At 33.5% G+C, this 27,352-nt stretch overlaps 2 protein-coding genes across 2 annotated transcripts; both read left to right on the forward strand.

Moving 5' to 3' along the window:
- The first annotated feature begins 1,427 nt into the window (after nt 1-1,427).
- LOC132296167 (uncharacterized) lies at nt 1,428-3,464 on the forward strand. Its single transcript, XM_059794391.1, has 2 exons — nt 1,428-1,774; nt 1,862-3,464. The coding sequence occupies exons 1-2, from the start codon at nt 1,428-1,430 to the stop codon at nt 3,462-3,464; spliced, it is 1,950 nt and encodes a 649-aa protein (XP_059650374.1).
- A 45-nt stretch (nt 3,465-3,509) lies between these two features.
- Nucleotides 3,510-9,707, forward strand: LOC132296168 (cell division cycle 20.2, cofactor of APC complex-like). Its single transcript, XM_059794392.1, has 5 exons — nt 3,510-3,657; nt 4,574-4,740; nt 8,375-8,545; nt 8,658-8,927; nt 9,636-9,707. The coding sequence occupies exons 1-5, from the start codon at nt 3,510-3,512 to the stop codon at nt 9,705-9,707; spliced, it is 828 nt and encodes a 275-aa protein (XP_059650375.1).
- The last annotated feature ends 17,645 nt before the right edge of the window (nt 9,708-27,352 follow it).

The following is a 27,352-nucleotide window of genomic DNA, read 5'->3' on the forward strand; positions in this document are numbered from 1 at the left end:
ACTAAAATTTCTTTAAATTTTAGCAATTTTTAAATAATTAAATTAGATGGAGACCTCTTAGCCTGCCCTGGACACCAAAGTAGGCAATAGTTCAATCATTTCCTGCTGGACTGAGTGTGTAGCATATAGGTTTCATCATCCTATTTATCTTAATTTGCTGCTCATCATTGTAGAATGTGGACCTCAGTTTTGAAGCAAATTAAATAAACAGTGCTCCATTGATGTGGATTATTATTCTCTTAATGGATTTGTCAAAATGACTCAAAAACATGTGATCTTGGAGGCATACTTCGTTAAGCAAAAGAAAACAAAGTGTATAAGAAATAGAAAAGTTGGAAAGGATAACCTTAAAAAGCTTTCTTTTATCTCATAAACTCCAAAGATAACAATGAGCAGCAAGTGTTCATTTGAATACGTTTATAAATCATAATCCAACGTAATAGATGGTTATTTTATATTAAATAATATTTCTTTGTCATAATGGGTGATGTGTGAAAATCATTTGTTGGTCAGTTATTCAAATTCCAACCTTTGTTAACGATAACATTCTCTATATATTTAAATTACTTCTTCTAAGTTTGATCTAGTGTTGTGTGTGTATATACATATACACATTACATACATATATATATACATACACATATTTTATTTCTTCATTCCATAGTCTTAAATCTTTAACTAGGAATTTAGGAGTTAAAATTCAAAGCCACCAACACATAGGTAGTCCAATTAGTTTTTATGTATAATTAATTATTATAACTCAATTTAGATCAAGAATTATTCAAGATTGTTGCCTCTTTCTCAAATGGCATGTAAAGTATACCTCTGTGTAATGTGTCTTTAGGCATCTACGCACATGATAGGATTGATGCAAAAGCTAGCAAACTCTATAAATGAGGCTTTTTTAATATATGTATTTAGTATTAATTTATCAAAAAAATGTATTTAGTATTAATTTATTATTCCAACATTCCCTTGTACTTGTCTCCCCCATTTTCAAAACTTACACATATAAATTATGTGTGTGAAAAATATTCAACACTCTGCTCTCTCTCTATTTAACTCTCAATTTTTTATTTTCAATTTATATTGTCCCATTTAACTCTCTATTCATCTCATAATCTCCCTCATCTTGTATATATGTTTGTTGTACACATAGTGATACAATTATCTAGTAATCAATGGCATTGATTTTGTGGTTGTATTTTGATTTGAAAAAAGTCTATAGTGTGTGTTTAGGAAAAGTTTAATCTTGACACCGCCTATCCCTATTGAGGGAATTGGTAGTGTTTCGCTGTAAATAGATCTCTAAATTACATTATATAATTATGATATTTAATTATTTTATATTTCATTATTTTTTGAACTTCATATTTAGTTTTTTTTTTTTTTTAACTAATGAGTCAATTTTTGAAGCAGTTGGAGAAATGGATGAGAGACAAATTATATGCTATTGTCGATTTGATGGGACAATTGACAAAAATGAGAATGGGGAAATTATATACATCGGCGGTGTCACAGACCCTTTTATGATAACAACAACAACAACATATGAATCATTTATAAATGAGTTACAACAACGTTCATCTTCAAACATGAGTAGTAAAGTCATATATTATACCACTGAATCTAACAAGAATGAACTTTTGAGGATGACGGGAGAATCTGGATTTAGAATGATGCTTGTAGTGAGTGGTCCCATGCTAAATGTGTATATGGAAGATGCAGCGCCTGTAATTGCATCATGCACAATTCTTACTGATCATAGTGAAAGGTAAGACACATATATTTAAAGTAATACATTGATGTATGCACTGCATAGGTTATGTGATTTTTAATATACCTTTTTATCCACTTGTAGACAATTTGTTGAAGCCACATCGCCAATTGGTCTTCTGCAAAGTGTTGCGTCAACGTCTTCATTTCCTCCGATAAATGCGCATCGAGATTCTTTCCGACACATTGATGACATTCTTTGCGTGGATCAGCTTTTTGACAGCCCAAATGATTTCAAAGATGCACTCGTTTTGTTTGGTCTTCGTAATCATTTTCGATTCAAGTACTTGGACAATAGCAAAAAATATTATAGAGTTGTGTGCGAGGTTAATAATTGTCCATGGAAATTGTCAGCTGGTTGTGAAGGAAGTGGTGATATAGTGAGAATCAAGTGGTTTAATAATGTTCACACTCACACTGCTCAAGACATTTCAGATTATAAAGCCATTTTTTGGTCGAAGGAAATGGGTCGAGCTATTGTGAACAAGGTTAAGGACAATCCTAAATGCACCCCCAAGACTATTTCCACAGACATAAACGGTGAATTTTCTGCTAAAATGACTTACATGCAATTGTGGAGAGCTAAGGAGTGTGCACGTCATATCATAGAGGGAAATCCCAAGGATAGCTATATTTTAGTCCCGTGGTCGTGTGAACGAATAGCAGAATATATTCCAGGGACAATTACATCGTGGGAGTGCACGGATGATAGGAGATTGAAGCGAGTGTTTGTAGCTTATGGGTGCTCCATACAAGGTTTCATCAACTATTGCAAGCCCATGTTAGCAATCGATGCTTGCCACTTGAGTGGCAATTATAAAGGAACAATGCTTGATGCAACAGGGTTCGATGCGAATGATGGCTTGTGGCCTTTGGCGTATGCTGTTGTTTCTTCTGAGAATGATGATGATTGGCATTGGTTCTTGAGCAAGGTGAAAGAGATTCTAGATGGTCGCATTGTGACAATCTTAACCGACAAGCATCCGAGCCTAATAAGCTGTATTAGAGATATTTTTGGCTCCCAATACCACTCATGGTGTCTTCGTCACCTAACGGCGAATTTTTCTACATCCATTCTTGGGAGACAAAGTTTAGGATTGAGGGCTTCGGGTAAAGAGCATGCGAAAAAATTACTCGATAAAATTGCATATGCTCGAACTGTAGATGAGTATGAGAATGCATTGGCTGCCATGCGGGTATTTCGAGGGGAGTTGTGCGATTGGGTTTTGGCGAATTCACCTGAACATTGGTCAAATGTTATGTTTATTTCCAAGCGTTGGGATAAATTATACACCAATCAAGCAGAGTCCTTCAATGCATGGGTGAAAGAAGAGAGGGTTTTTTCAATCACAAGGCTGATGGATACACACATGCAAAGACTCAGCAAATTTTTATACCAAAAGAGTTTGGACGTTCAGAAGTGGACTATCCCGGTTGGGGATCGTATTGAGGAGAAAATCCAAGACTTAGCACTTGGTTTTCAGTCGATGCGTGTTTCGCCTATTAAGTGTACAATATATGATCGAGACAGAAAACCATTCAGGGTGGTATTTGGCAGTGAAAATTCTTGTAGTTGTTTGAAGTGGACCATGAGTGGGATTCCTTGTTCGCATGCATGCTATGCCATCTATGAATTATCTTTAAATATTTATGAGATGGTTGATCCATGGTTTAGGGTTGAAACATAACAAAAACTATGCGAACATCTCACGTCTTCTGTCCCCATGCATGATATGCCGAATCCAGCTGCTGTTGCTGCTGCTGCTGCTGCTGACGGTGAAGGTGCTTCCCATCTTAGGCCTCCTGCGGTAACACGTCCCCCTGGACGACCTCGTATTAAACGAATCGAATCACAATTTCAAAATGTAAGGTCGTTACACTGTTCGCGATGCGGCAAGAATGGTCATAATCATCGAAAGTGCTAGGCTCCTATACCTGGATAGAATAGTTATATAATTGCTAATTCTAATGGAGTTATTTTGTAAGGTGTTAAGGCCTTAAATATGGAATTATTTTGTAATTACTATTAATTCCTTGGAGCTCCCCTACTGCATTAGTATAACTATGTTGTGATAGTATTTCTAACTTAATTAGAAAACATTTCTAAGTATCATGTAACTTATTCTAAGTTGAATCTGTATTATTCGTCTGGTGGTTTATTTTGGTATTGAAATTATTTTCCTGGGTCCTCGTATGAGTCTTATGTGGAGTGTTATTTAAAAATCATAGGTGTGTGAGTTTTCTGGCAGCTAGAGGGTCGTGAAAGCAAGGAAGTTATGGGATTATGTGACAATGGACGGGCTTACATGTTACATGCTTACGGAAGGCTAGGAAAATAACATCATATTAAAGTCACTATGACTTGTTTCCTCACAATGCTAGAGCACGCAATATACTTATTCACATAAACTATTCTCAGGTGTCTAATTTATCGTATGCGTGCCAGAGAGCGTCAATTAATAAAAATAGCTTTTTGAAGTTCAATTCTAGTGTTTATCTTTTTTTATATTTTTTTTAATGGAGAATTGTTGCAGATATATTTTTCCCCAAAATTTGTACCAGACCTGATCTTCCTATTATCCTAAATTGAAATATTTTGGGTGAACATATATTTATAGCAAACGTGAGGGTTTCTTTAGCATATTGGCTATCACAACCGGAGATGGCAGCTTGGTGCCTGTTCAGCTTACTGTTATTTCAACCACAATTTACCTCGTGAGTCTCTCTCTTCCTCACTTTCTCTGTGTCTCAAAAATTATATGAACATTGTGTTTACATTATCAACATTGTTTGACAGATGAGGCTGAATGGATAAATCAGTACAAAGGGAGAGTGTTCAGTTTAAACGACAAGCCTGTGGTGCACAAAATTTGGCTGTTGAATGAGGAATGCCCCAGATTGGCAATGTCCAAAGCCTTTGGGGACTACTTTATTAAGGATTTTGAACTTATATCCGTCCCTGAAGTGAGGTGTTGTCATATATAACCAGCAGAGACCAATTTGTTATGTTGCGAACCGATGAGGTATGTATGGCACTTTTTGGTATTTATCACTTGTTCTTTTTTATACAATGACAAAGAAAAAGACTTGTTTGTTTCTCTATTAAATGTCCAAAACCTGTAAAAGATCACGTGAACGAATACGTTTCAAACTCACGAGCATAATTGACAATAATCACTTCAAATTATGTGATATCAGTTATTATTAATGAGTTTACAGGTTTTTGTTTTGGCTCAAATTGATTGGATTTTGAAATTAGTATGGATTTTTGAAGTTGATCTTAACATGCTATGATCCTTGTTTTGTAAGCAGAATTTTTCCTATCTTTTCCTTCAAACCTGATTTAATCGGTAAGAAAATTTATTGATTTAAATTGATAGAAGAAAAATTGTGTGTTTAAGCTTCCAATGGACTTGGTTTCATGCAAATTGTTTGAGAATTTCTTTTTTATTGATTTTTCGAAGGGAAGTATGTATTTCTGGGAAAATTTGTTTCAAATAAATTTTTGGGCTTCCTTCTGATTTTTGGTGGTCCAAATAGTCCAATCAATTAAAAAAATAAAAAAATAAAGAAACAGTAATAAAAAGGATTTTGCTATAATCTTAGTTGACTACTGTTACCCCATTTATTTATTTATTTTGTTTAGAGTCTTGCTTTTGGTTACTAGCGCCTAATAAAAAAGTTGTCTGCTCATATGTCCCTTATTTTTGAGTTTTTTCATTTAACCATCTCCACTTGTACAATATTTTGGTGTTATATTTTCTTTAATTGATTTGCATGTACTTCAAATGTAATCTTCCCGCTAGGGGCTGGGAAAAGACAACGGGAGCGTCGATTGCATGGCTATCAAGTACATCAAATTTGTAAGTTATATGGTCTTTATGTTCGATAAAATTCTTTTATGATTGCACATTTGTAATGCTTTTTATACTCATACTCGGGGGGGTCACATGCCTTTAAGTGACCAATTTTATGGTGTATCTTGAACTTTATTACCTTATTGCTACATCAGCCCATGTGGAGGCCATTTTTATTTCTTGTTTTAAAATGTTGAAAGCACGGGAGTATTGGATCATCGTATGTGGAGGTTTTGATTGATTGTTGTGGAGGAGAAGTTGTTGATATGTTGTTTAATGAGTTAATGCAAGTTCTCACGTTCTTCATACATTTAAACCGTAATAAGCGTAAATGCAAGTTCTCACGTTGCCCGAGCTACACGTGTATTAATGAATGACGTAAAAACTTTTTCTGATTTTTGGGAAAGTATAGAGAATGCCAGAGTCCAAACTCGTCTTTTAACATTCCGTATCAAAAATTAATCCCTTTTCGTCCTTAAACTCTCCCTATCAGCAGACCCTTTTTTGTATTCCGCGTTGTCAGTCTCCATCAAACGAATCATATTCTTCCACGTTAGCGTCGTCTTCCTCTTTCCTTCTCTCTTTGACGCATACATACATAAAAACGCCCCGTTCGTTTCTCTCTCTCTCTCTTAAGGGTTTCTTAGTTACAACATTTCGCTCTCTAAACCAAACGATCAATGCTAAGCCACAACTCTTAAAATTTTCAGAGTATGTATTTTTTCATCAAGTCCTATATATATATATATATATATATATATATATATATATATATATATATATATATGTAATATTTTCATGAACTTTTATTTTTATTTATATTATATTTAATTAGTATAGTCCATTGTTTAGAATTAGTTTTTGAGATTTTATTTAATTTCGTTGCCGATAATAAGTGAGAAAAATGAAAGACTGAGATTTTTTATTTTTTTTTTCACTACTCTAATAGTAATAATAAAAATAGTAATCATAATAATATAAATGTAAGGCGGTTCAACCGCTTTTATGAGTAGCTTTCGGCCGTTGCAATATTTGCTGAAATCAAATATTTTCGCGCAAAAAAACCTTACTCACAATTTGCTAATTTTCTCTTAAACCCAACTCATTCATCAACGCTCTCCTGCTCTCTCTCTCTCTCTCTCTCTAGTCTTGTTCATCATTTTGCTGGGATTTCTACTCTGTTTTTATACAATTTCGATCCCTATATATATATATATATATATGCTGTTCCTAAAACATCAATTTTGGATTCAGGAATTGGACACAAAAACGTCGCGATTCCCTCTCTCCGATCAGAAACTTCGAAGGTAAAATTTGTGCGAAAAAGTATGTGTTTCCATCTGCTTGTGTGTGTTTATGTATGTTCGCAAACCAATTGAAATTTTCGGCTTTCTGTTTCGTTGCAATGAATTCAAGAAAACGAGAAAAGTATAAATTCTTTTAGCTTTTGTATCGAATCCCTTTTGATTTTCTTTCTTTTGTTTGTCTTCGTGAATTTCTTGGACTTTTGGATTTACTGTGAACTACGGTTTCTTCCTCTAATGTTTGAATGTTTCTTTTTTTTTTTTTTTTTTTTTTTGACGATATCTAGTGTTGTTTGCAATATCTTTAGATTTTTGTGGTTGATGTTCCCATTAATTTCTTAGATTTTGATTTTATTTCACGTGAGGGTTTCTTTAGCATATTTGGATGGTTTATTGTCTATGAATATAAGTTTTCAGAAATTTAGGGTTTATTTGTTCAACTTGTATAGATTCTGCACGACTGGAATTTTTTACATCATTAGATAATTTTTTAAGTCATGGTCCTGTAGGTTTCTTGGTTTGGATTTCCATGGGATTCAACATGAAGATTCAAGGAAAACACACTCAATATGTTTTTGTTTCTATTTGTATAAATTTGGATTTACGTAGTTCTTTCTTTATTCAGAGAAACAGACCCAATAAAGTTCAAATAATCAATAGGTCCCATAATCTCTTGAGAGAGGTGTAATGAGATTGTGATCAAAGACACATCAAAAGAAGAAGGGAATTCAAATATATTTGATAATGAAGCAATAGGTATAGCCATTTTAGGGCTTTCCTTTCACAATTCCTCATTGGGGGGATCCACAACACTTCTCCCTTTTTCCCTTATAACTTCCTCCCACTAATTCGAATTAGGTCTAGCCGTCCTCCTTCATTCTCCATTTTTGTGTATGCTTAGTAGTGGGCTTAGAAGAGCAAGATTGGGTAGAATGACCAAAAGATTCACAATCTAACATCTGTGACTTCTCATATAGCTTCCTCTTTATATATACCAGTCTCGAACCTTGACTAGTGGGTTTATAATTCAAACCATAAGCCAACAGGCTATAAGGTGAACCGGTAAGCATTTTCATTTCTCCAGTTGTTAGGTTTCTAAGTGAGGAAAAGAGATAATAATGTAATATTATCATATGTCCTATTGTCTTGGATTACAAAGAATTTTTACTCGAAAGGAACCAAAATAGTTGTAGAAGACAGTAACGACAGTTTCAAGTTTTGTTTTTGTGTTCCACATAAAGAAAATATTAGATTTCAAAATATACTCTCTTTTTTTTTTTTAATATCTTTGCCTGCCTTCTTTTGTCATCGCAATAGGCTTCTCTTTCTGCTCCGGGGTTTTAAACTCTATGGCTGATTTTTTCCTGTCATTTTGCCTTTATATATATATAGGTTTTATTGCAAATTCACACTAATCTTGTTCTTTTGGGATGGCAGCTGGATAAGTTTATTCCCAACCAATCTGCAATGGATTTTGATTTTGCACATTACATGCTCAACGGTGGGATGGTAAGAAAGGAAAGCCAAACACCATGCTCTCCAGCCAAAGAAGCTTACAGGAAGAGGATCCTTGCTTTTAAGAACAAGTCTAGGAGATATATTCCCCAAGTGGGTCTTCTTTCTTTCCTTTTTCTTTTTCTTGTTGCTAAGCTCTCATTCTGATTTGTGTTTTGGATTGATTGCTTTCTTGTTGACATGTGTTTGTTTGGTAATTTAACAGTCTCCAGAAAGGATTCTTGTTGCTTCTGAGCTCCTAGATGAGTTTTATTTGAATTTACTTGATTGGAGTAGCAGTAACATTGTCGCTATCGCTTTTGGGAATTCAGTATATTTGTGGAATGCTGCTAATGGCGCTACTTCTGCACTTGTTGTGATTGATGAGGAAATTGGGCATGTGACAAGTGTCAGATGGGCACCGGATGGAGTACATCTTGCTGTTGGTTTAAGTAATTCCCACATCCAGCTGTTAGACCCTTCATCTTGTCGGATGGTAAGAGTTTTCTTTTAATTATGCTTTCGTTTTTTCTATTTTATTGATCATTTATGCTTTTGTTTCTTTGAACAAATTATTGTAAGTAATTAGATGAGGCATGGTGAAAAGTTGGCATTCTTTTTTAATGTTGTTCTGTTAAAAAAAGATGACAAGCATTTTTGACTAGTTGTAAGAAACCCTGGTCAATAAAGAAAAATTTTATTACAAAAAATGAGATGATAAACAATAAGATTTAAAACACATTCTCGCTGAAAGAAAATTTAAATCAGAGAGGAAAAAGCCTAAAAATAAATAATAAAGGCACTCACACCCCGAGTGGTTGGAGGAACGAAACTTTCAAACTCTTACTTTCCATTTAAGTTCTGATAAAGTTGGTAGTTTCTTTTACCTTTTATTTAGTTTGGAAGAGAACAAAGTCCAGTTTAGTGGTGAAGTGCAAGGTTGAATGAGGCATGTATCATTGAAGATTTTATTATAGTGATATAATGCATAAAGTGAACATGTTTGAAGGATTATGGCTTGTACAGTTGGCCTATATTTTAGAAAACAAATATTAGAACTAAGAGTTTTATATTCTTTATTTGGAGTGAAATGAAATGTATTTATTGCAAATTGTCACATTTCTCATGATCTAGGCATTAGCTTTGATTTTTCTGGTGCCACTTCTCCATCCTGTACTCTAATTTGCTTGGTTTTTCTGAACAGCTGAGGACTTTGCAAGACGGGCATAGTTCAAGGGTTGGTTCTCTTGATTGGAACAATCACATACTGTATTAGAAAACTGTATTAGAAAATTAAAAGAAACCAAAAACTGTCTTGGTATGGATGATGGCTTTAGGATACTGCTGAAGAAAATACTAAAAAAAAAAAAAAAAAAAAAAACTGTGTTGGTGCAGGAGTGATCTCAAAGTAGGGTTATTAAAGAAATTAAAGACTCAAAAGGTGATGTTTAACTTGTTAATCTTGAAATATAGTTGCAGTTTCTTTGTCCAGTTCTTTTATGATCCTGTTTTCTTACCCCTTGCAGAAAATATCCTATACTGGATCTTGGTTCCCTTTACTATTTAGTCTATTACTACTTACATATCTTGTTCACTGATAATCAAGTTAAATTATACCTGTAGTTGAGAATCCAATATAATTAATTGGTCTTTCTGGGTGTATACCAAAATTTAGATGAAAATACAAAACCTTTGGAATTAAATTAGGCGGGTCACGGGGATTTAGACCTCCATTTGGGAAAGCAGTATTGTTTATCAGGAGTAGGCGGAATTAAGTTGCCAAATGCCCAAATTAGCACTAGTCTCTCTTATCTTGGTTTTGTTTATTTATGTATGTTATTTTGTTCGTACGTTTTGGTAATAGTTTCTTCGCTACATTTTGTTTGTCAATGATGATGATATCTATTTGATTCATAAATGACAATCTTGTTCTTTCCCTTTTGTGATTAGCATACTGAATTTGAGACTTGTGTGATGCAGCTACTTGCTTGGATTTTGTACCATGGACAATGAGGTGATTTTTTGACAAGTGCAGACTGAAACTCAAGTGCTAGAAGGTTTATAAATTTGCTAAACAGCAGTGCTAGGAAATTGATAATATTCTTGACAAATGGATTTTGTTCCTGTTTTGGAACATTGATGAATGGTGAATTGTTTTGGAACTTTAGTAAATGATGAATTTTTTTAATGTACAATGAATTTTTTGTTGTAGTGATAGGCAGACACCATTCATGCACAACTTGAAAAAGTGATGGATGAAATAATTTAAAGATTATCCAAATGATATAAATAATTTATAGGAGGAAATCTATTTAAAAAATAAATTAACATGTTAATAGTTTTGTTAAAATAAAAACATTAGATTAGTAAATTGTAATTACAAATAGGGATGTCAATACTCTGCCTCGTGACAACAATGGCACTATTTATAACTTTTTCAAACACTAAGGCTTTTTCTTGATGATGTGACCATACCTCTTTATCTGCCATGGTGTAAGGCTGTTTTACATTATTTGGCTTTTTATTCAATCACATGGCTAGACACAGAATGGGACTCTTACTAAATAAATCAGCTCTTGTAGATACACAAAAGCAACCCACTTTCTCATCTTATCATCACATGGCTAAAGTTAAAAATAGTGGTGCTAGGTGCATAAACACGTGAACTATTATGCAATACACCCCACTTCCTGCCAAAGAGAGAGGTGTAAGTCCCTTTTGTCAAATCATCACATGGGTAAAACTCATTCACATGTCTGTGAATTGGGCTTTGTAAATAGACATATGGCATATGCACAAAGCCATAACATTAGCACTAGTAAATCTCAAGGACTGAGTTTTTTTTAGCAATAACGGGGAGGTGGAATTCATAAAAATACTGCATAAAATTAGTAAAGATTCATACATTTCATATAAATACTGCATAAAATTTAACTCAACTACTAAGTTTTTTTGAGCAATAACGGGGAGGTGGGATTACAAAGTCATCATCCCCTGTATCTGAATAATCTGACAACTCTGAAGCAACTTATAAGTCTGGATCATTAGTAATGGCTTGAATAACTTCAATTGGATCCTTATGCATCTTCTTTGCAATGGAAATGCTCTCATTCCTGCAACATCTGACATATAGATTTTTTAATAGCTTTGATCAAATATGAGAAAAAATAAAGATACTACATAATCAAAGTGCACTTAGAAATCTATTTAAAAAATAAATTAACATTATAATAGTTTTGTTAAAATAAAAACATTAGATTAGTAAATTGTAATTACAAATAGGGATGTCAATACTCTGCCTCATGACAACAATGCCACTATTTATAACTTTTTCAAACATTAAGGCTTTTTCTTGATGATGTGACCATTCATCTTTATCTGCCATGGTCTAAGGCCACTTCAAATTATTTGGCTTTTTTTTCAATTACATGGCTAGTCACAGAATATGACTCTCACTGAAAAAATCAACTCTTGTAGATACACAAAACCAATCCACTTTCTCATCTTATCATCACATGGGTAAAGTTAAAAATAGTGGTGTTAGGTGTATAACACGACAACTATTATGAAGACACCCCTATCATGCCAAAGAGAGAGATGTGTAAGTCCCTTTTGTCAAATCATGATATGGGTAAAATTCATTCACATGTCTGTGAATTGGGCTCTATAAATAGACATATGGCATATGCACAAAACCATAACATTAGCACTAGTAAATCTCAATTGTTGATCTATGGACTGAAAGTATATAGAACGAAAGTACTCGTTAAGAGATGCGTGGATTGAAAGTAGTTGTTTTACATTCTCAATCGTTCTCAAAACTATTCCATTTTTAACTCCTCACATCGATGGTTCATTTTTTTTATGTAAAACTAACCTGGCATATAATCGTCGTCACCTCCATCGAGATTTGGTGTGTATTTATTTTTCAATGTGTTCAAGTGTGTATTTATTTTTCCGTCAATAAACGTTTTGATTGTGTTTCTACAAATGTACCCTGTATTTATTTTGCTATTATTTGGCTTCTATTCATTATAGCATTATAAGCTATTCCATTTTTAACTCCTCATTTTTGAAACTATTCCATTTTTAACTCCTCACGACACTTCGTGAGGCCATGAGACCCCTCCCACGTATAGGATTTTGCTGCTTGCCATTGTCTTCAACCAGCAAATGTTCTTCCTTCATATATAATAAAATACTAGGAAATCTCCTCAGTATATATAATAAGATACTAGGAAATTTTCGAACTCTAGTGAATTGTCTTCCATAAATTCATGCCAACCCTTGTAAAAATATTTTGTGTTGTTAACCTCTCTCACTTCAACCCGCTACGATTTGCTTGCATAACTCCTAATTATAGACTTGGAAGGTAAAACTCTATCAAATTGCTTAAGGAACGCTGGTGGAAGTTACAATCGTTGAGAGCTCCGTTCCGGGAGAAAATCTTTGAAGAACTAAGGACACTAATCAAGTAAGGAGAACTTTTTGCAAAGTACTATTTTATAATGGAACTGGCTTAAAAGCAGCGTCTTTACCTATTAGGGAGAGAATAATTGTTTTTAGGATATCTTATAGAATAAAAAAAAAATAAAAATTAGCAAAGAAACAATGTTTTAAGTGATGTTGGAGTATATTTTGTATTATTCATTCCCTCAAGTTAGATAGATTGGAATAAAGTTTGTACTCTTTATGGCACTAATGGATTTATTTATGGATGTAATGTGCAACCTAATTAGCGGTATGGGTTATAATACCATTTTCAATTGCAGAAATAAATCCCTTTTGCGAAGGTACCACTTTTTTTCCAAGGGTACCACGTTTTTGAACTGAAGGTACCATTTTTTGGCGTCAAGGTACCACGTTTTCTTTAAACACTTATTCATAGCGCTAATGGAGCTATTTATGGATGTAATGTGCAACTTAATTAGCGGTGTGGGGTGTAATACCATTTTTAATTGTAAAAATAAGTCCCTTTTGTGAAGGTACCACTTTTTTTCTAAAGATACCATGTTTTTGAACTGAAGGTACTAGTTTTTCGCATCAAGGTACCACGTTTTCTCTTAACACTTATTCATGGCGCTAATGGAGTTGTTTATGGATGTAATGTGCAACTTAATTAGAAATGCGGGGTGTAATACCATTTTCAATTACAAAAATAAGTCCCTTTTGCGGAGGTACCATTTTTTTTCCAAAGGTACCACGTTTTTGAACTGAAGGTACCACTTTTTTGAAAAAAGGTACCACGTTTTCTCTAAACACTTATTCATGGCGCTAATGGAGCTATTTATGGGTGTAATGTGCAACTTAATTAGCACTGTGGGGTGTAATACCATTTTCAATTGCAAAAATAAGTCCCTTTTGCGAAGGTACCACTTTTTTCCCAAAGGACCACGTTTTTGAACTGAAGGTACTTCTTTTTGGCGTCAAGGTACCACATTTTCTCTAAACACTTATTCATGGCACTAATGGATTTATTTATGGATGTAATGTGCAACCTAATTAGCGGTGTGGGGTATAATACCATTTTCAATTTCAAAAATAAATCCCTTTTGCGAAGGTACCACTTTTTTTCCAAAGGTACCACATTTTTGAACTAAAGGTACCACTTTTTGGCGTCAAGGTACCATGTTTTCTCTAAACACTTATTCATGGCGCTAATGGAGCTATTAATGGATGTAATGTGCAACTTAATTAGAAATGCGGGGTGTAATACCATTTTCAATTGTAAAAATAAGTCCCTTTTTGCGGAGGTACCATTTTTTTTCCAAATGTACCACATTTTTGAACTGAAGGTACCACTTTTTGGAAAAAAGGTACCGCGTTTTCTCTTAACACTTATTCATGGAGTTGTTTATGGATGTAATGTGCAACTTAATTTGAAATGCGGGGTGTAATACCATTTTCAATTGTAAAAATAAGTCCCTTTTGCGGAGGTACCATTTTTTTTCCAAAGGTACCACGTTTTTGAACTGAAGGTACCACTTTTTGGAAAAAAGGTACCACGTTTTCTCTTATTCATAGTGCTAATGGAGTTGTTTATGGATGTAATGTGCAACTTAATTAGAAATGCGGGTGTAATACCATTTTCAATTGCAAAAATAAGTCCCTTTTGCGAAGGTACCACTTTTTTCCCAAAGGACCACGTTTTTGAACTGAAGGTACTTCTTTTTGGCGTCAGGGTACCACATTTTCTCTAAACACTTATTCATGGCGCTAATGGATTTATTTATGGATGTAATGTGCAACCTAATTAGCGGTGTGGGGTATAATACCATTTTCAATTGCAAAAATAAATTCATTTTGCGAAGGTACCACTTTTTTTCCAAAGGTACCACGTTTTTGAACTGAAGGTACTAGTTTTAGGTATTAAAGTACCACGTTTTCTCTAAACACTTATTCATGGCGCTAATGGAGCTGTTTATGGATGTAATGTGCAACTTAATTAGCGCTTTGGGGTGTTATATTATTTTCAATTGCAAAAGTAAGTCCCTTTTGCGAAAGTACCACTTTTTCCCCAAAGGGACCAGATTTTTGAACTGAAGGTACTTCTTTTTGGTGTCAAGGTACCACATTTTCTCTAAACACTTATTCATGGTGCTAATGGAGCTGTTTATGGATGTAATGTGCAACTTAATTAGCGATGCAGGGTGTAATACCATTTTCAATTGCAAAAATAAGTCCCTTTTGTAAAGGTACCACTTTTTCCCCAAAGGGACCACGTTTTTGAACTGAAGGTACTTCTTTATGGCGTCAAGGTACCACATTTTCTCTAAACACTTATTCATGGCGCTAATGGATTTATTTATAGATGTAATGTGCAACCTAATTAGTGGTGTGGGGTATAATACCATTTTCAATTGCAAAAATAAATTCCTTTTGCGAAGGTACCACTTTTTTTCCAAAGGTACCACGTTTTTGAACTGAAGGTACTAGTTTTTGGTGTCAAGGTACCACGTTTTCTCTAAACACTTATTCATGGCGCTAATGGAGCTGTTTATGGATGTAATGTGTAACTTAATTAGCTATGTGGGGTGTAATACCATTTTCAATTGCAAAAATAAGTCCCTTTTGTAAAGGTACTACTTTTTTCCCAAATGGACCACGTTTTTTGAACTGAAGGTACTTCTTTTTGGCGTCAAGGTACCACGTTTTCTCTAAACACTTATTCATGGCGCTAATGGATTTATTTATGGTTGTAATGTGCAACCTAATTAGCGGTGTGGGGTATAATACCATTTTCAATTGCAAAAATAAATTCCTTTTGCGAAGGTACCACTTTTTTTCCAAAGGTACCACGTTTTCTCTAAACACTTATTCATGGCGCTAATGGAGCTGTTTATGAATGTAATGTGCAACTTAATTAGCGATGTGGGGTGTAATACCATTTTCAATTGCAAAAATAGGTACCTTTTGTAAAGGTACCACTTTTTTCCCAATGGGACCACGTTTTTGAACTGAAGGTACTTCTTTTTGGCGTCAAGGTACCACGTTTTCTCTAAGGAAGATCCAAACCAATTTTTCATTCATTAAACTATCCATTTATCGACACCATGGAACCAAGGAAGATCCAAACCAATTTTTCATTCATTAAACTGCTTTAGTTTTAAACTCCATCAAATTTGAAATTAGTACATTAATATAGTAGTGAAAGAAAATTCATTAAGACCCTAATATAATAAGCCATACAATACTAACTCCTGAAAACCCAAAAGAGCAACTTCATTTGATTTCATGTAAAGTAGATGCCAGTATAATAAGCCATACAATAGTTGCAAAAATATACCAACCTAATCCACAATCAAAAGTTGCAAAGCTACTATTCTTTAAAACTTTAAAAATAGCTAACACCAACAGAGTGCAAAATACATGCAAAAAAAAATGACACTATTCAACATTACAAATGTCCCATATCCTACATCATTTCAGGTACCACTTTTTAGAAAATTCAGTGATCCTCCTATCCTACTTCCTCTAGCTTCTAATTGGGCAAGTACTGGTATGTATTTCCTTGTTATGTGGTAAACCAATTTGTTGCCCTTATCCTTTGAAAACTAATCAGAGTCCTCTTGTTTGTGTATTTGATGGACATGCATTCTTTCTGTCTCTGTGTAGTTGGAACAAAATAACCACTTTGTCTCTGTGACTATCACATGCAATAAAAATTAAAGTATTAAGGCATTGTATAATATTAATAAGGAACAAAAGCAATATAAAAACAGACAATTCGAAACTTTGAATAATAATAATAATTTTAAAAAGAATCATCAAAATTAAAAAAGAATTTATAATTTGCCCAACACCCTGCAAGTGACCTCATTATCCAACCAACTTAGCAGTACTGCTATTTAAAACATGTTTGAACAATTACATAATAATTTTGAGTTTACTTAAGAGGTTGAATATTTCCATTGGAGCTCTTGACAAATATATCACATGGAAAAGTGCAAATGAACATTGAGCTATAGTACTAACAACTAATTTATACTAATAAATTGTTGTACAGCAAAAAATTATATTAGAAGTCGAGGAAATTACATCTTATACGCCTTGATGGATTAAGATAGAGATAGTGAGGTTCCTTGAGGTAAATGGTACCTTGTTGGCTGATGGAGGTGATGTTAGAATCATAAAAATAAAAAAAAATTACTAACCACAAGTAAGCTGATGGAAGCTTACTTGAAATCAACATGCTTGACCAAATGGATAAAGTGCTTTGTTCTTTACAAAATTCTTCATTTTGTTATTGTCATCTGAAAGCAAATTTGAAGCAATAATTGCACGTAATCTATCAACGTCCACCTGCACATTAAACCAGGTAAAGACAAATCATGAATATAGGATAGGGAAATGGACTTCATGCGTGAATACATATAAGTGTAAATAGATAGGAATCTAGTGTTGCAGAAACTATATATTTGATAAAGAAAACTTTTTCAACACTGTTAAATTTGGCATATGCACAAAATCTCGGTGATACTAAACTTTTATATGTGAAATATTGCATAAATAGGTAGCTTCATCCTTGGGAAATATGTTAGCAATTTGGTCAGATCAACACAGAGACAGAACATAAACAAAACCACAACAAATCTAATAATACGAAAGATCTCCCTGTCCCAAAATAGTTGTCCCTTTTTACTGATTCCAAACACTCAATGGCACGCATCTTTTTTCTGACATTCCAAAAGTAAGCTTAAAGTCACTATTTATTTTGAAATTTTTTAATCATTCATTTCAATATGTCGTAGTTTCAGTATCTTTTGTGTTCGGTTCATTTTTAATGAGCACCACTAAGTACAGTGAAGTGACCATATAACCTGCAATATGTTCATTTAAAATGACAGGAGTCCAGTATTTGCCTATCTAATTGGTTAGGTGATGTAGGAAAAACAAGGTTGACTGATGATTTAAGCTACTGATCTCAATCAAATTCTTTGACAATGAAAAACTGTCTGAAAATATTTATGAGTATGTTATTCATTTAAACCTCATCTAGCAAAGCTGGTTTCTACTCGATAGGACCCATTATACAGTGGATGTCAAACATTTTCTATATCATTCGTTACATGGTTCATTTTATTGCTTACTTCATGTTAGATCCGTACTCACTAGAGCTGGATGCTTTCTCTTTCCAAAAAATGGCACACATTAAGGGTATACTGCATTAGGGGGTTCTAAGGTTGAAAATTTTGTTGCCTAAAGGGGGTGCTTACCGCTCTTTGTTTTAACACGTGCCATAGTCCCCTGGTCTTCCCGCTATTGAGACTACGACATTGCAGCCTAGCGGGGAGAGATCGGAAAGCGAAGTACTTGCACACAAACATGGGTTCAAAAGATGCAAAAAGAAAAAAGAAAGGTATAAGCTGGAAAACGTGTAAAAACAGAATAGGGAGTGCAGTGAAGAGGAAGGAAAACGTTATAGTGGAGGCATTTTGTGGTTGCATTAATTTTTAAAATTATGTTTGCATGTATTGGAATTGAAGACCCTCCAGTTTCAACCCTTGAACAATAGTGTATAGGAATGTGGATCAGTTTTACAAATATATTTTTTGAAACCTTTAAAGGCAAGACCCATTTCTTCCTTTGAAGACTAATGACCAGTGATTGCTCAGATTAACAATGCACCAATGGTTTAGAAGAAAACAGAGAATTAAATGATTAACGAAGAGTATCGAGGAGATTGTGTGATTTAGTAATTCGGTATTTTCTTCATTCGGGAAAAAAATAAATAAGACCCATGTAAAAAATAGAATTGGGCTTCATCTTCTCTTTTGGGTGACTGAGTGAACCATCCCATTTCTCCATGAAGTCCAACATGAAAGCACCACAACTATCACTGAATAAAAGATTGTTTAGGTATCTGTCAATTATAATTGTGAACATAATCAGTACACCAAACTAGGAACATTAAGTGATAAAATTACCTATCGGGCTGTTGAGGTACGTTGGGCACATTGTATATGAAGTTTTGTAGATCTCTTCCAGTGAATATCTCAACCAACATTACCTACAAATGCACAATATATAAATGATTAGAGTAAAAAATTCAGTACCACGTTCTTCAACTTGTATACTTTACCGTCCTAATTTAACAGTAAATGAATACATAATCAAAAAAATGAGCTCATATGTAATAAGCGTTTACCAAATCTTTTGACATCTTGTCTGGAGTGCGCTTATCATGCGAACATTGCTTCATTGAATCCAACACATCCATACGACTATCGCAAATGTTAAAGACATACAAGCACCAATGTTTCTCATTTACAAGTGTTTGAAAGAAAAGCTGCATATTTAACAATGTAAAAATTTAATTACTTTTAGAATCATATTTTTTTGATAAATGGATAATAATTATTTATGTTTCCAAGCAATAAATATTACCATATTGAATTGGCGAACTTTGTTATCATCGACATTCCTTATCCTTTTATACTCGTTCCAAACTGCTTGTATTTTACCCTTCCTATCAACCACTTTTGAAGGTATCTTGGAAAGTTCAATCTGAAAATGCATACAATTGATAACCTAATATGTGTCAAACAAACACTCATTATAGATAGAAGAATTTGTTACCCCAATCGAAGGCGGAAAGAAAAATTTGGTTCCTCTACGATTTTGTTTCAGCTGGAGCATTTGGCAATAGACTTCAACCACCTACAATGATCACATTTAAACCATTAATGCATGCGTGCGATTGGTTTGAAAAATCAATGAACTTTAAGTGAACATACCATATTTGATATCCAATGATTGTAAGAGATTGTTCTCATCTCTTTCTTGTGAGGAAAATATCATTTATGTTCACCAGCATTTCACTATAATTAAACAATAACATATTAAGTGTTTGAGCATAAAAAGTAAGTAAATATAGAGCAAATAAAAAATTATTTATATAATTTCTCACTCATCATTTCTACTCTCATCCATGACATATGAGATGATTGCCTTTGCTTCTGGATGAATGACACGCAATCGGTTGACCTTTATTTCAACCCAAGGTGATCCCTTATGGCGCCCAGGCTTTATAACACGTAATAAGGGGATCACTGCTTCCTACACATCACCCTCCTCTTCCATTGCTGTGGAGGTTCCCACTTCCTCCTCCATTGGTGCGGGGATTTCTCCTTCCTCCTCCATGGGATCGTGTTTTGTAAAAGATTGCCAGGGTGAGTTTGCTTGTCTTGTGGAGGTTTCGAATTCCTCCTCCACTGGTATGTGGGATTCATCTTCCTCCTCCATCGGATGGTGTTGTGCAAACAATTGCGAAGATGGGTTAGGTTGTCGTGTGGATGAACTGGGTTCTGAGGATCTCGACCCCCTGCCTTGGCCTACATTGTGCCGTTGCTTCCATTTCTTAACAACTGTAATAATTTCATATGCCAACTCCTAACAATTTTAAACAAGTTTAATAAATATATATATCAGTTAATATATAAATGTAACCGTAAAGTTCCAAGTAATTATGAATATGTAAATATAACCGTATATTTAGTACCAATTATAAAAAGCCATAATTGACGTGATTACCTTATCGGCATCTTCAGATGTATCAGTTGTAAACTTTACCTCACCGAAGCCGAAACCATTATATTTACACTTCTCCAAATTCAACCTCTCGCCTATTAATTTGTTGGTCCATCCACGTAGGCATGACATCTCAGGCTTCGGTTTTGGTCCATTGACATCCACACGATGTAGGTAGAAAAGCTACAACATATAAGCCATTATGATAATGACATTATAGCTATTTAAAATAAAATGATAGACACATTACAAATATTATATCTTAGAACATACCATGAGAAAGAACAAGCATCCATGTATGTATGTACAACCTTCTCTTCCTTCCTTTCCTTTATAGACACAATTCCTTTTTTCAACCAATCTAAAATAAACTTCCCCCAATTGTACGATTTAATAGCATCCACATTGTCAACCGCTGCCAATAACCTTTTGCTTGTCTCATTTTTTGATATGGGTGCTAGAAGTGATCCGCAAGCGAAAAGGACAAAAGCCCTCTTGAAGTCATCCCTAACAGGAAGAACGTCTAATTGATGCACTAAGTTTGGCACTTCTATTGCACCGTCCTTTAAAAAAATGCCATTTTCTAACCAATGCACACTTTGTACAATATAATTTGGCACATCTTCTCCTCTTCCCGAGGGTAGGCCAAGTACCTCTTCAACGTCACTTGGCGTAACATGGATCCGAGCGCCAGATTCAAGGGTGAGATGAGATGTTCAAGGGTCAAAGTGTTCTACCAACCATAAGCACAGGTTGCGCTTCAAAATGGTACACTCGATGTCTAAAAGGGACCCAAACCCAATCTTTTGTACGGCAACCTTTTTGTCTTCACTTAAATTGCAAACCGTTTCCTTGAATTTATTTGGAGAACACCGGGTATTCAACATCTACAAATAAATTACCAACACAGGCACATTAGATACAAAAAGGAAGGATAGAGCACATATATGGACATAATTCAAGTAAATCGAACAATGTTACATTGCCTTTTATATTGCTAGTGATGAAACAAGCTCAAATATCACGAGCTTTGGGTGACTCCTTCTGGTGAATTCAACATTAACAAAAAAGGAGTCAAACAGAGAGTCTACAAAATTAATTAAGTTAATCCATCACATAACAGTCCAACTTAAATCTACCAATTTGCACTTCTACACATTACATGTTGAAAAGATTCAATCTCAAATCTTCTAGCTTACAAAGGCACTTGGGAGTACTCATATATTCCTAATTCATTAATTCAATACACATTCTTCAGAATTAATCCAACTAAGCACGTTAATGATAGGTAAAACACACTAAAAGAAGCATATATAAAGCATCACTTAACCCAATCGAACAGATAAAAGGAAAAAAAAAAAAAAAAAACACTTACAGTTTTTATTTTTATTTCTTTTATTGAAATTGTTCTAAAGTTCTTTTCCTTGGATGTTAATGGTCGTATGGTTTACCTAATAAGGGAAGGAGGAAGGATCCAATGTCCTCATACCATTTGTTATGGGAATGAAGGTTCTACCTCGTATTTTGAATTAGAGAATAACTCTAGGGGGTTTCGATTACCATTGGAAATGCTCAGCTCAGAGGATAAGTAATGGACCTTTTTGTTGATGATCTTATGTTAATCGCAGCTGAGATGTTGAATCTGTTAAAATACTGACAGAATCAATAGCTCAATTTAGTTTTAACTTCTATTTCTAGTTTGATTCCAAATAACGCAAAGAGGTGTCATATTCTGATCTGCTATAGAGACTGCTACTCAAAACCTAATTCTCACAAAGCTTAATTTCTCTATTAGGACCCTCCCAATTAGATATTTGGGAGTTTCATTATTGTCTAATAGACTGAATAAGCAGCACTGTGATCCTTTAATTGAGGAGTTTTGGACTACCAACTACTCATTTTGTGCTGGAAGGTTACAACTTATAAAGTCTATGCCATTCTCAGTGCAAGTTTATGTGGCTTCCACCTTTGAATCTAGGACATTCAAATTTCAAACACACAATCAATTACCAATTAAGCGCCCAAATTGGCCCACAAATATTAATAACATCAGTTTCTCGAGTCAAATAAATAAGTTAAGAATTATCCTTTTTCAAATAAAGTTTTATGACAACACCATGATAATGATGATTTTTATTTTTGGGAAGCACTGGAAGTGTTTTTGTTGCTTCTACAACTAAATAACTACACAAATCTTTCAACCTTCAAACACAAAAACACACACACAAAAGAAAATAAAAAAATAAAAAAATGAAAATTTTGTTGTTTATATATTAATAAATTTTGTTACTTTATATTGTACTTTGTTTCATATACAATTGGATGCCTGTCTTAATTGACAGATTTATGCTTCATGCGGTTAACATCCAATTTATTATTAGCATGAAAAAAATTGGAATAAAATATATATATATATATATATATATATATATATATTTAAATAATTGAAGATATGACTTACCAGTATGAAGTGATAAAAGCACTCTAAAATATGGTAAGACCGTAGGGTGCTGTAATTGTAAAAATTATAATCCACACAATAAGGGCCTTCAGCTTGTTCAAGACTAAAGTTCAACCCAAATTTACCAATTAGTCTTTCAAATCCTGCAAAGGGAGATCCTGTTTCAATCATTATCTTCACAAATATTTATAACTAAAATTCATAAATAAATAAAAAGTATATAAAAAAGATCATAAAAATTTTCACCAAATAGGATTTAGTTTGCAAAACAAGAATTACAGTTACAAATCTCAAAACAAGATAACCATAAACACGAGAAGCTAGAATGAACACGAACAGTCATCTTAAGACATATACACCAACTTATTAACTATTAATAGAAAATCGAACATGACACAGATATTCAAATTTATAAGTCCAGTCTTCATTTAAGCTGAGTCTTATGCAGTAGTTATGCTACAAAATAGGAACTACATGCTTTATCTTTTATGTTACTATAATTATAAATTAAGGAAGGCTATTCTAAGTGTAAAGAAATAAGAAAGTGTGCATCAAAAACAAAGAAATAAAGAAAGAATTAATGAAAGAAAATAGAGTTAGCATGCTTAGGAATGCAAGGTTCTCTTCAAACTGGCAACTGTATGCTAAACTAAAAACTACTTCAACCCTTGTTTTCTTTGGATATACTCTTGTTGAAACTCAGAATTTGTAATTTGGTGGTTTGACAAATCTCACAAATACATGTTACTTTCACAAAAATAAGTGTACATGAGTCCAGTTAACTGATGGGAGATATTCTGATGACATTTTCTTGAGTCGCCGTTCAAGTTTCAAGCTTAAATAATTTATCCTATCATGAATTTATAAATAAGGTCACATCAAATCCAACTTCTAAATATTAATTTTTTTGTCTTTCTTAAAGGGCAATAAGAAAATTGAAGACCCAATCAGGGTCATCTCTCCTTTCTGCATTTCGATCAGCAAAAGGAGAAAAGGTTTTGGAAGTGGAAGGGACAATCACCAGCCAGCCGGTTCTTCAAGACGTGGGAATTTCTACATGGCCTGGTATATTTTTGTGATAGTTCAACTCTTTAGTATTCAAAATGCTACTTTATATATATATATATATATATATATATATATATATATATATAAAGGGGTCAAGTGACATGGTGAAAGCTTAAACTGGCCACTATAAGGAAACATATTTAAGTATGAGATCAGCCATTTCGTAGGCTGTAAACAAATTGAGTCAAGCCAACTTTATAGAGCTTATGCTCAGCTTGGCTGGTTAGAAGCAGTGTCTGAGCTTAGTTTGAGCTTGGTTAATTTTTGAACAGTTGTGATCAAACTTGACTCACTCAAATAAACCAATTACTCAGCTCGGTTCGCATAAATCAATTGAGTTCTTAAGAAGTTCTGGAGGACGGGAAATTTCGAGCCTTGTTATCATAATTGTTGGTCAAAATAAAATACACGCGTCATGCTTTGCAACTTCTCACTGTTGGAGGAAAAGATTGAGAAAGTGTGTCTGTGTGACTGTAGATTCTTAGTTTTAATTGTTGATTAAATTTGGACCATTGACTTCTTTTTCTGTAAACAAATGAATATCAAATCTAAAAGATAGGTGAAACGCATGAAAAACTTAAATTAACAGGATAATCTGCCAAGGAATGCTCTACGATGTCTCTAAATGCTAGTTCAAAGTTTCAAATTATGTATCCACATAAGGTATAAAGGAAAAAACAATCATGACACTTGCTACATCAACAATATTCAAACATATATACAATAATAACAACGAAATAGTAAAAAAAGTTCAATAATTGCTGTACTACTTTCACAAGTGATTGAAATTTGCAATAAACTGTACATTATGCATAAAAAGGCTTCCTAATAGCTGTTGGAAAATCTGAAAATTTGGGTACAAGTCCATTCAACCAATCTTTTCCTAAGTCCTTATACTTTATCCTATGTTTGGTTGCCAAGAAATTGGGAAAACAAGAAGAAATTAGGAAACATGGAATCTTGTAACAATTCTACTCCTTTATAGAAACTTGTTAATCTTAAAGTTTTTCTTCTTTCCTTATTTTCTCTGCTACCAAATAATGGACAGGTCAAAATTGTTGTGTTCTAGCCTAATTTAAGCTACATCTTAACTTAAAAAGTCCAAGCAATGACTTAAACTTTTATAAAAGATTGGGATGATCAGTACCAAAGTCCATGCCTTTTAGCAAACAAATTTAATGACATAGCTAGCCCTTTGTCCTACATTGTTAATTCTCAACATACACAAAGAAACATCATCCACATATGCTACAAAATGAAATTTTGCATATACACCATTATTAGTAAGATAAATCCAACAAAAACCATTATTAGTAAGATAAATCCAACAAAATGAGATTAATTAATCAACAATAATCTACTTATCCTAAATTATTTTTTCAGTTAACTTGTTCATTCTATAGAGAAAAGAGTATCACCCAGTGGCCTAATTGATAGAGTGGCCAGCTTCCTGTGTTCGAGTCCTTTCTCCTTCTAGTTTGCCTAGGAAAAAAAAATAGAGAGAAAATACCATTTTCATGGCTGGGAATAACATGCACTTCTACTGTTACGTTATTAGAAATAATTGTACTTTAGCTTGATGGAATGTCTGGAACAAAATTTTAGCAACTTGAGGTATAAAATCTACAAAAGAAGTACATTATTCGCTTGGAATTCAACATTTTACTAGAAAGAAATCTTTAGTATGCATATGTTTTTGGTAAGGGGAGAAAATTGTGACATTTCAGTAATCAAATAGGCATAATAGGGAATCTAATCCTTAATAATTGAGAAGTAAAGTCATAAGATCAAAGATGCAAAACTAAGACAAAGATGAAATAATTAACACATTTATTGTATAAGATAACTGCAATTGTTGGTAGAATATATCAACTACTTATTCATATATAAGAGATTATACCTAGTTGATACTTCCATAATCATTATCTTCACCTTCTCACCAAAATTAAAGCACGTATGTAAAAAGCATGCTATTAACCACCATTAAACTTAACTAGAAAACTTAAAAATAATATTTTTTGAGTAATTATCTAAAAAACAAAAGTGACTAAACAAGATTCTTGAAATTGTACCAAATAATTGAAGAAATATAATGTTAGTATCATTATTGGAGGTAGTGCATACTATGTCCTAGGAGGTAGTTAGTAGCCAATACATATATACTCCATATCTTGTAGTCCTTATTTTGTAGCCGTAGTTCCTTATTTTGTAGCAGATTAAGGTACTACTTCTTTCCGATATTCCCTATGGCAACCACTTAGTTATCGCGTATGTGTCTAACTTCTGGCTATAAAATAGCACTTTTAACTATACAGTCAGACATAGCATAGGTACGTAGTCTCTTCTATACATACCAATATTGAAGAGCTTCTTCCTTACATAACTACTAGTATATTAGGAACTACTTGACTGCCTTACCCATTATACATGGATTTGTGCTCTATGGTAGATTGAGTTTATAAATTTGTATATAACCTCTCATCACATGGTACTAGTCACAGTTGTGAAGTCCTTGGAGAGAGTTCAGGCTTATGGGTTTTTGGTGAAGTAGCTCTGATTGTCTTTTTGGGTTAATATAATTTATAGTGATTTCGATTATATTCTTAAGAGGATTATAGAAACTAACCTTCTAAAGTTCACAAGAACAGGAATGACATCAGTTTAAAAAATCTTAATAACAACTTCCACTTTATCTTCACTAGCTGAGAACTTATCCTGTCATTATCTACAAAAAATTGAAGTCAGTGAAGGTTTCCTGTCTCAAAACAACAGAAATTTGAGATTTACCACAACTTTATGAAATTCTGCATGATTAGTTGCAAGTGTTTCCCAGTGAGAACTCATTAACATCACAGTTCTTTTTCCCTTAACTTTTGGATTTGACTTATTTACTTCCTTGCATAATATATAACCAATAATTGTATTGCCATCATACCTACCATGAACAGACCTACCATGAACAGAGGAGTTATCAATAGTAATCATAGTCATATTTACAATGAGACTACAAAGAAATTACCAATATTACTGGTATGCAGTTATTTTGAAAAATCCTCTAATATTTTTTTTTTCTTTTTTTTTAAAAGTAAAAAAAATCCTCTAATCTTATCTTTGGAGAAACAAGAAAGTTTAGTTCCACTTTTTATTGCAAATTAGTATGCACCCAATTGGAGCAGTAGCACAACCAAAACCAAAAAGGATAAAACTGAATCATTCTTCTATAAAATAAATAAATAAATAAAAGAAAATAATAAAAAAAAAAACCAGCAACTTCATAAGATAGAAAAACACAGCTTACAGCATATAAATCCTAAAATCTAGTGAATACGTAAACAACACATGAATTGAAATCATGTCAGCCA

This window comes from Cornus florida, unplaced genomic scaffold (genome assembly GCF_030987335.1).
Source record: "Cornus florida cultivar Cherokee Brave unplaced genomic scaffold, ASM3098733v1 CherokeeBrave_3.0.0_Hap2_Chr02, whole genome shotgun sequence".
NCBI classification, from domain to species: domain Eukaryota; kingdom Viridiplantae; phylum Streptophyta; class Magnoliopsida; order Cornales; family Cornaceae; genus Cornus; species Cornus florida.

Bases quoted from the DNA above. Each gene is read 5' to 3' on its own strand.
- LOC132296167 (XM_059794391.1), top strand. From the start codon at position 1,428: ATGGATGAGAGACAAATTATATGCTATTGTCGATTTGATGGGACAATT. The intron at 1,775-1,861 runs GTAAGACACATA...ATCCACTTGTAG, and splicing joins CTTACTGATCATAGTGAAAG to ACAATTTGTTGAAGCCACAT.
- LOC132296168 (XM_059794392.1), top strand. From the start codon at position 3,510: ATGCCGAATCCAGCTGCTGTTGCTGCTGCTGCTGCTGCTGACGGTGAA. The intron at 3,658-4,573 runs GTTCGCGATGCG...ATTGTTTGACAG, and splicing joins AAATGTAAGGTCGTTACACT to ATGAGGCTGAATGGATAAAT. The intron at 4,741-8,374 runs GTGAGGTGTTGT...TTGGGATGGCAG, and splicing joins AACTTATATCCGTCCCTGAA to CTGGATAAGTTTATTCCCAA.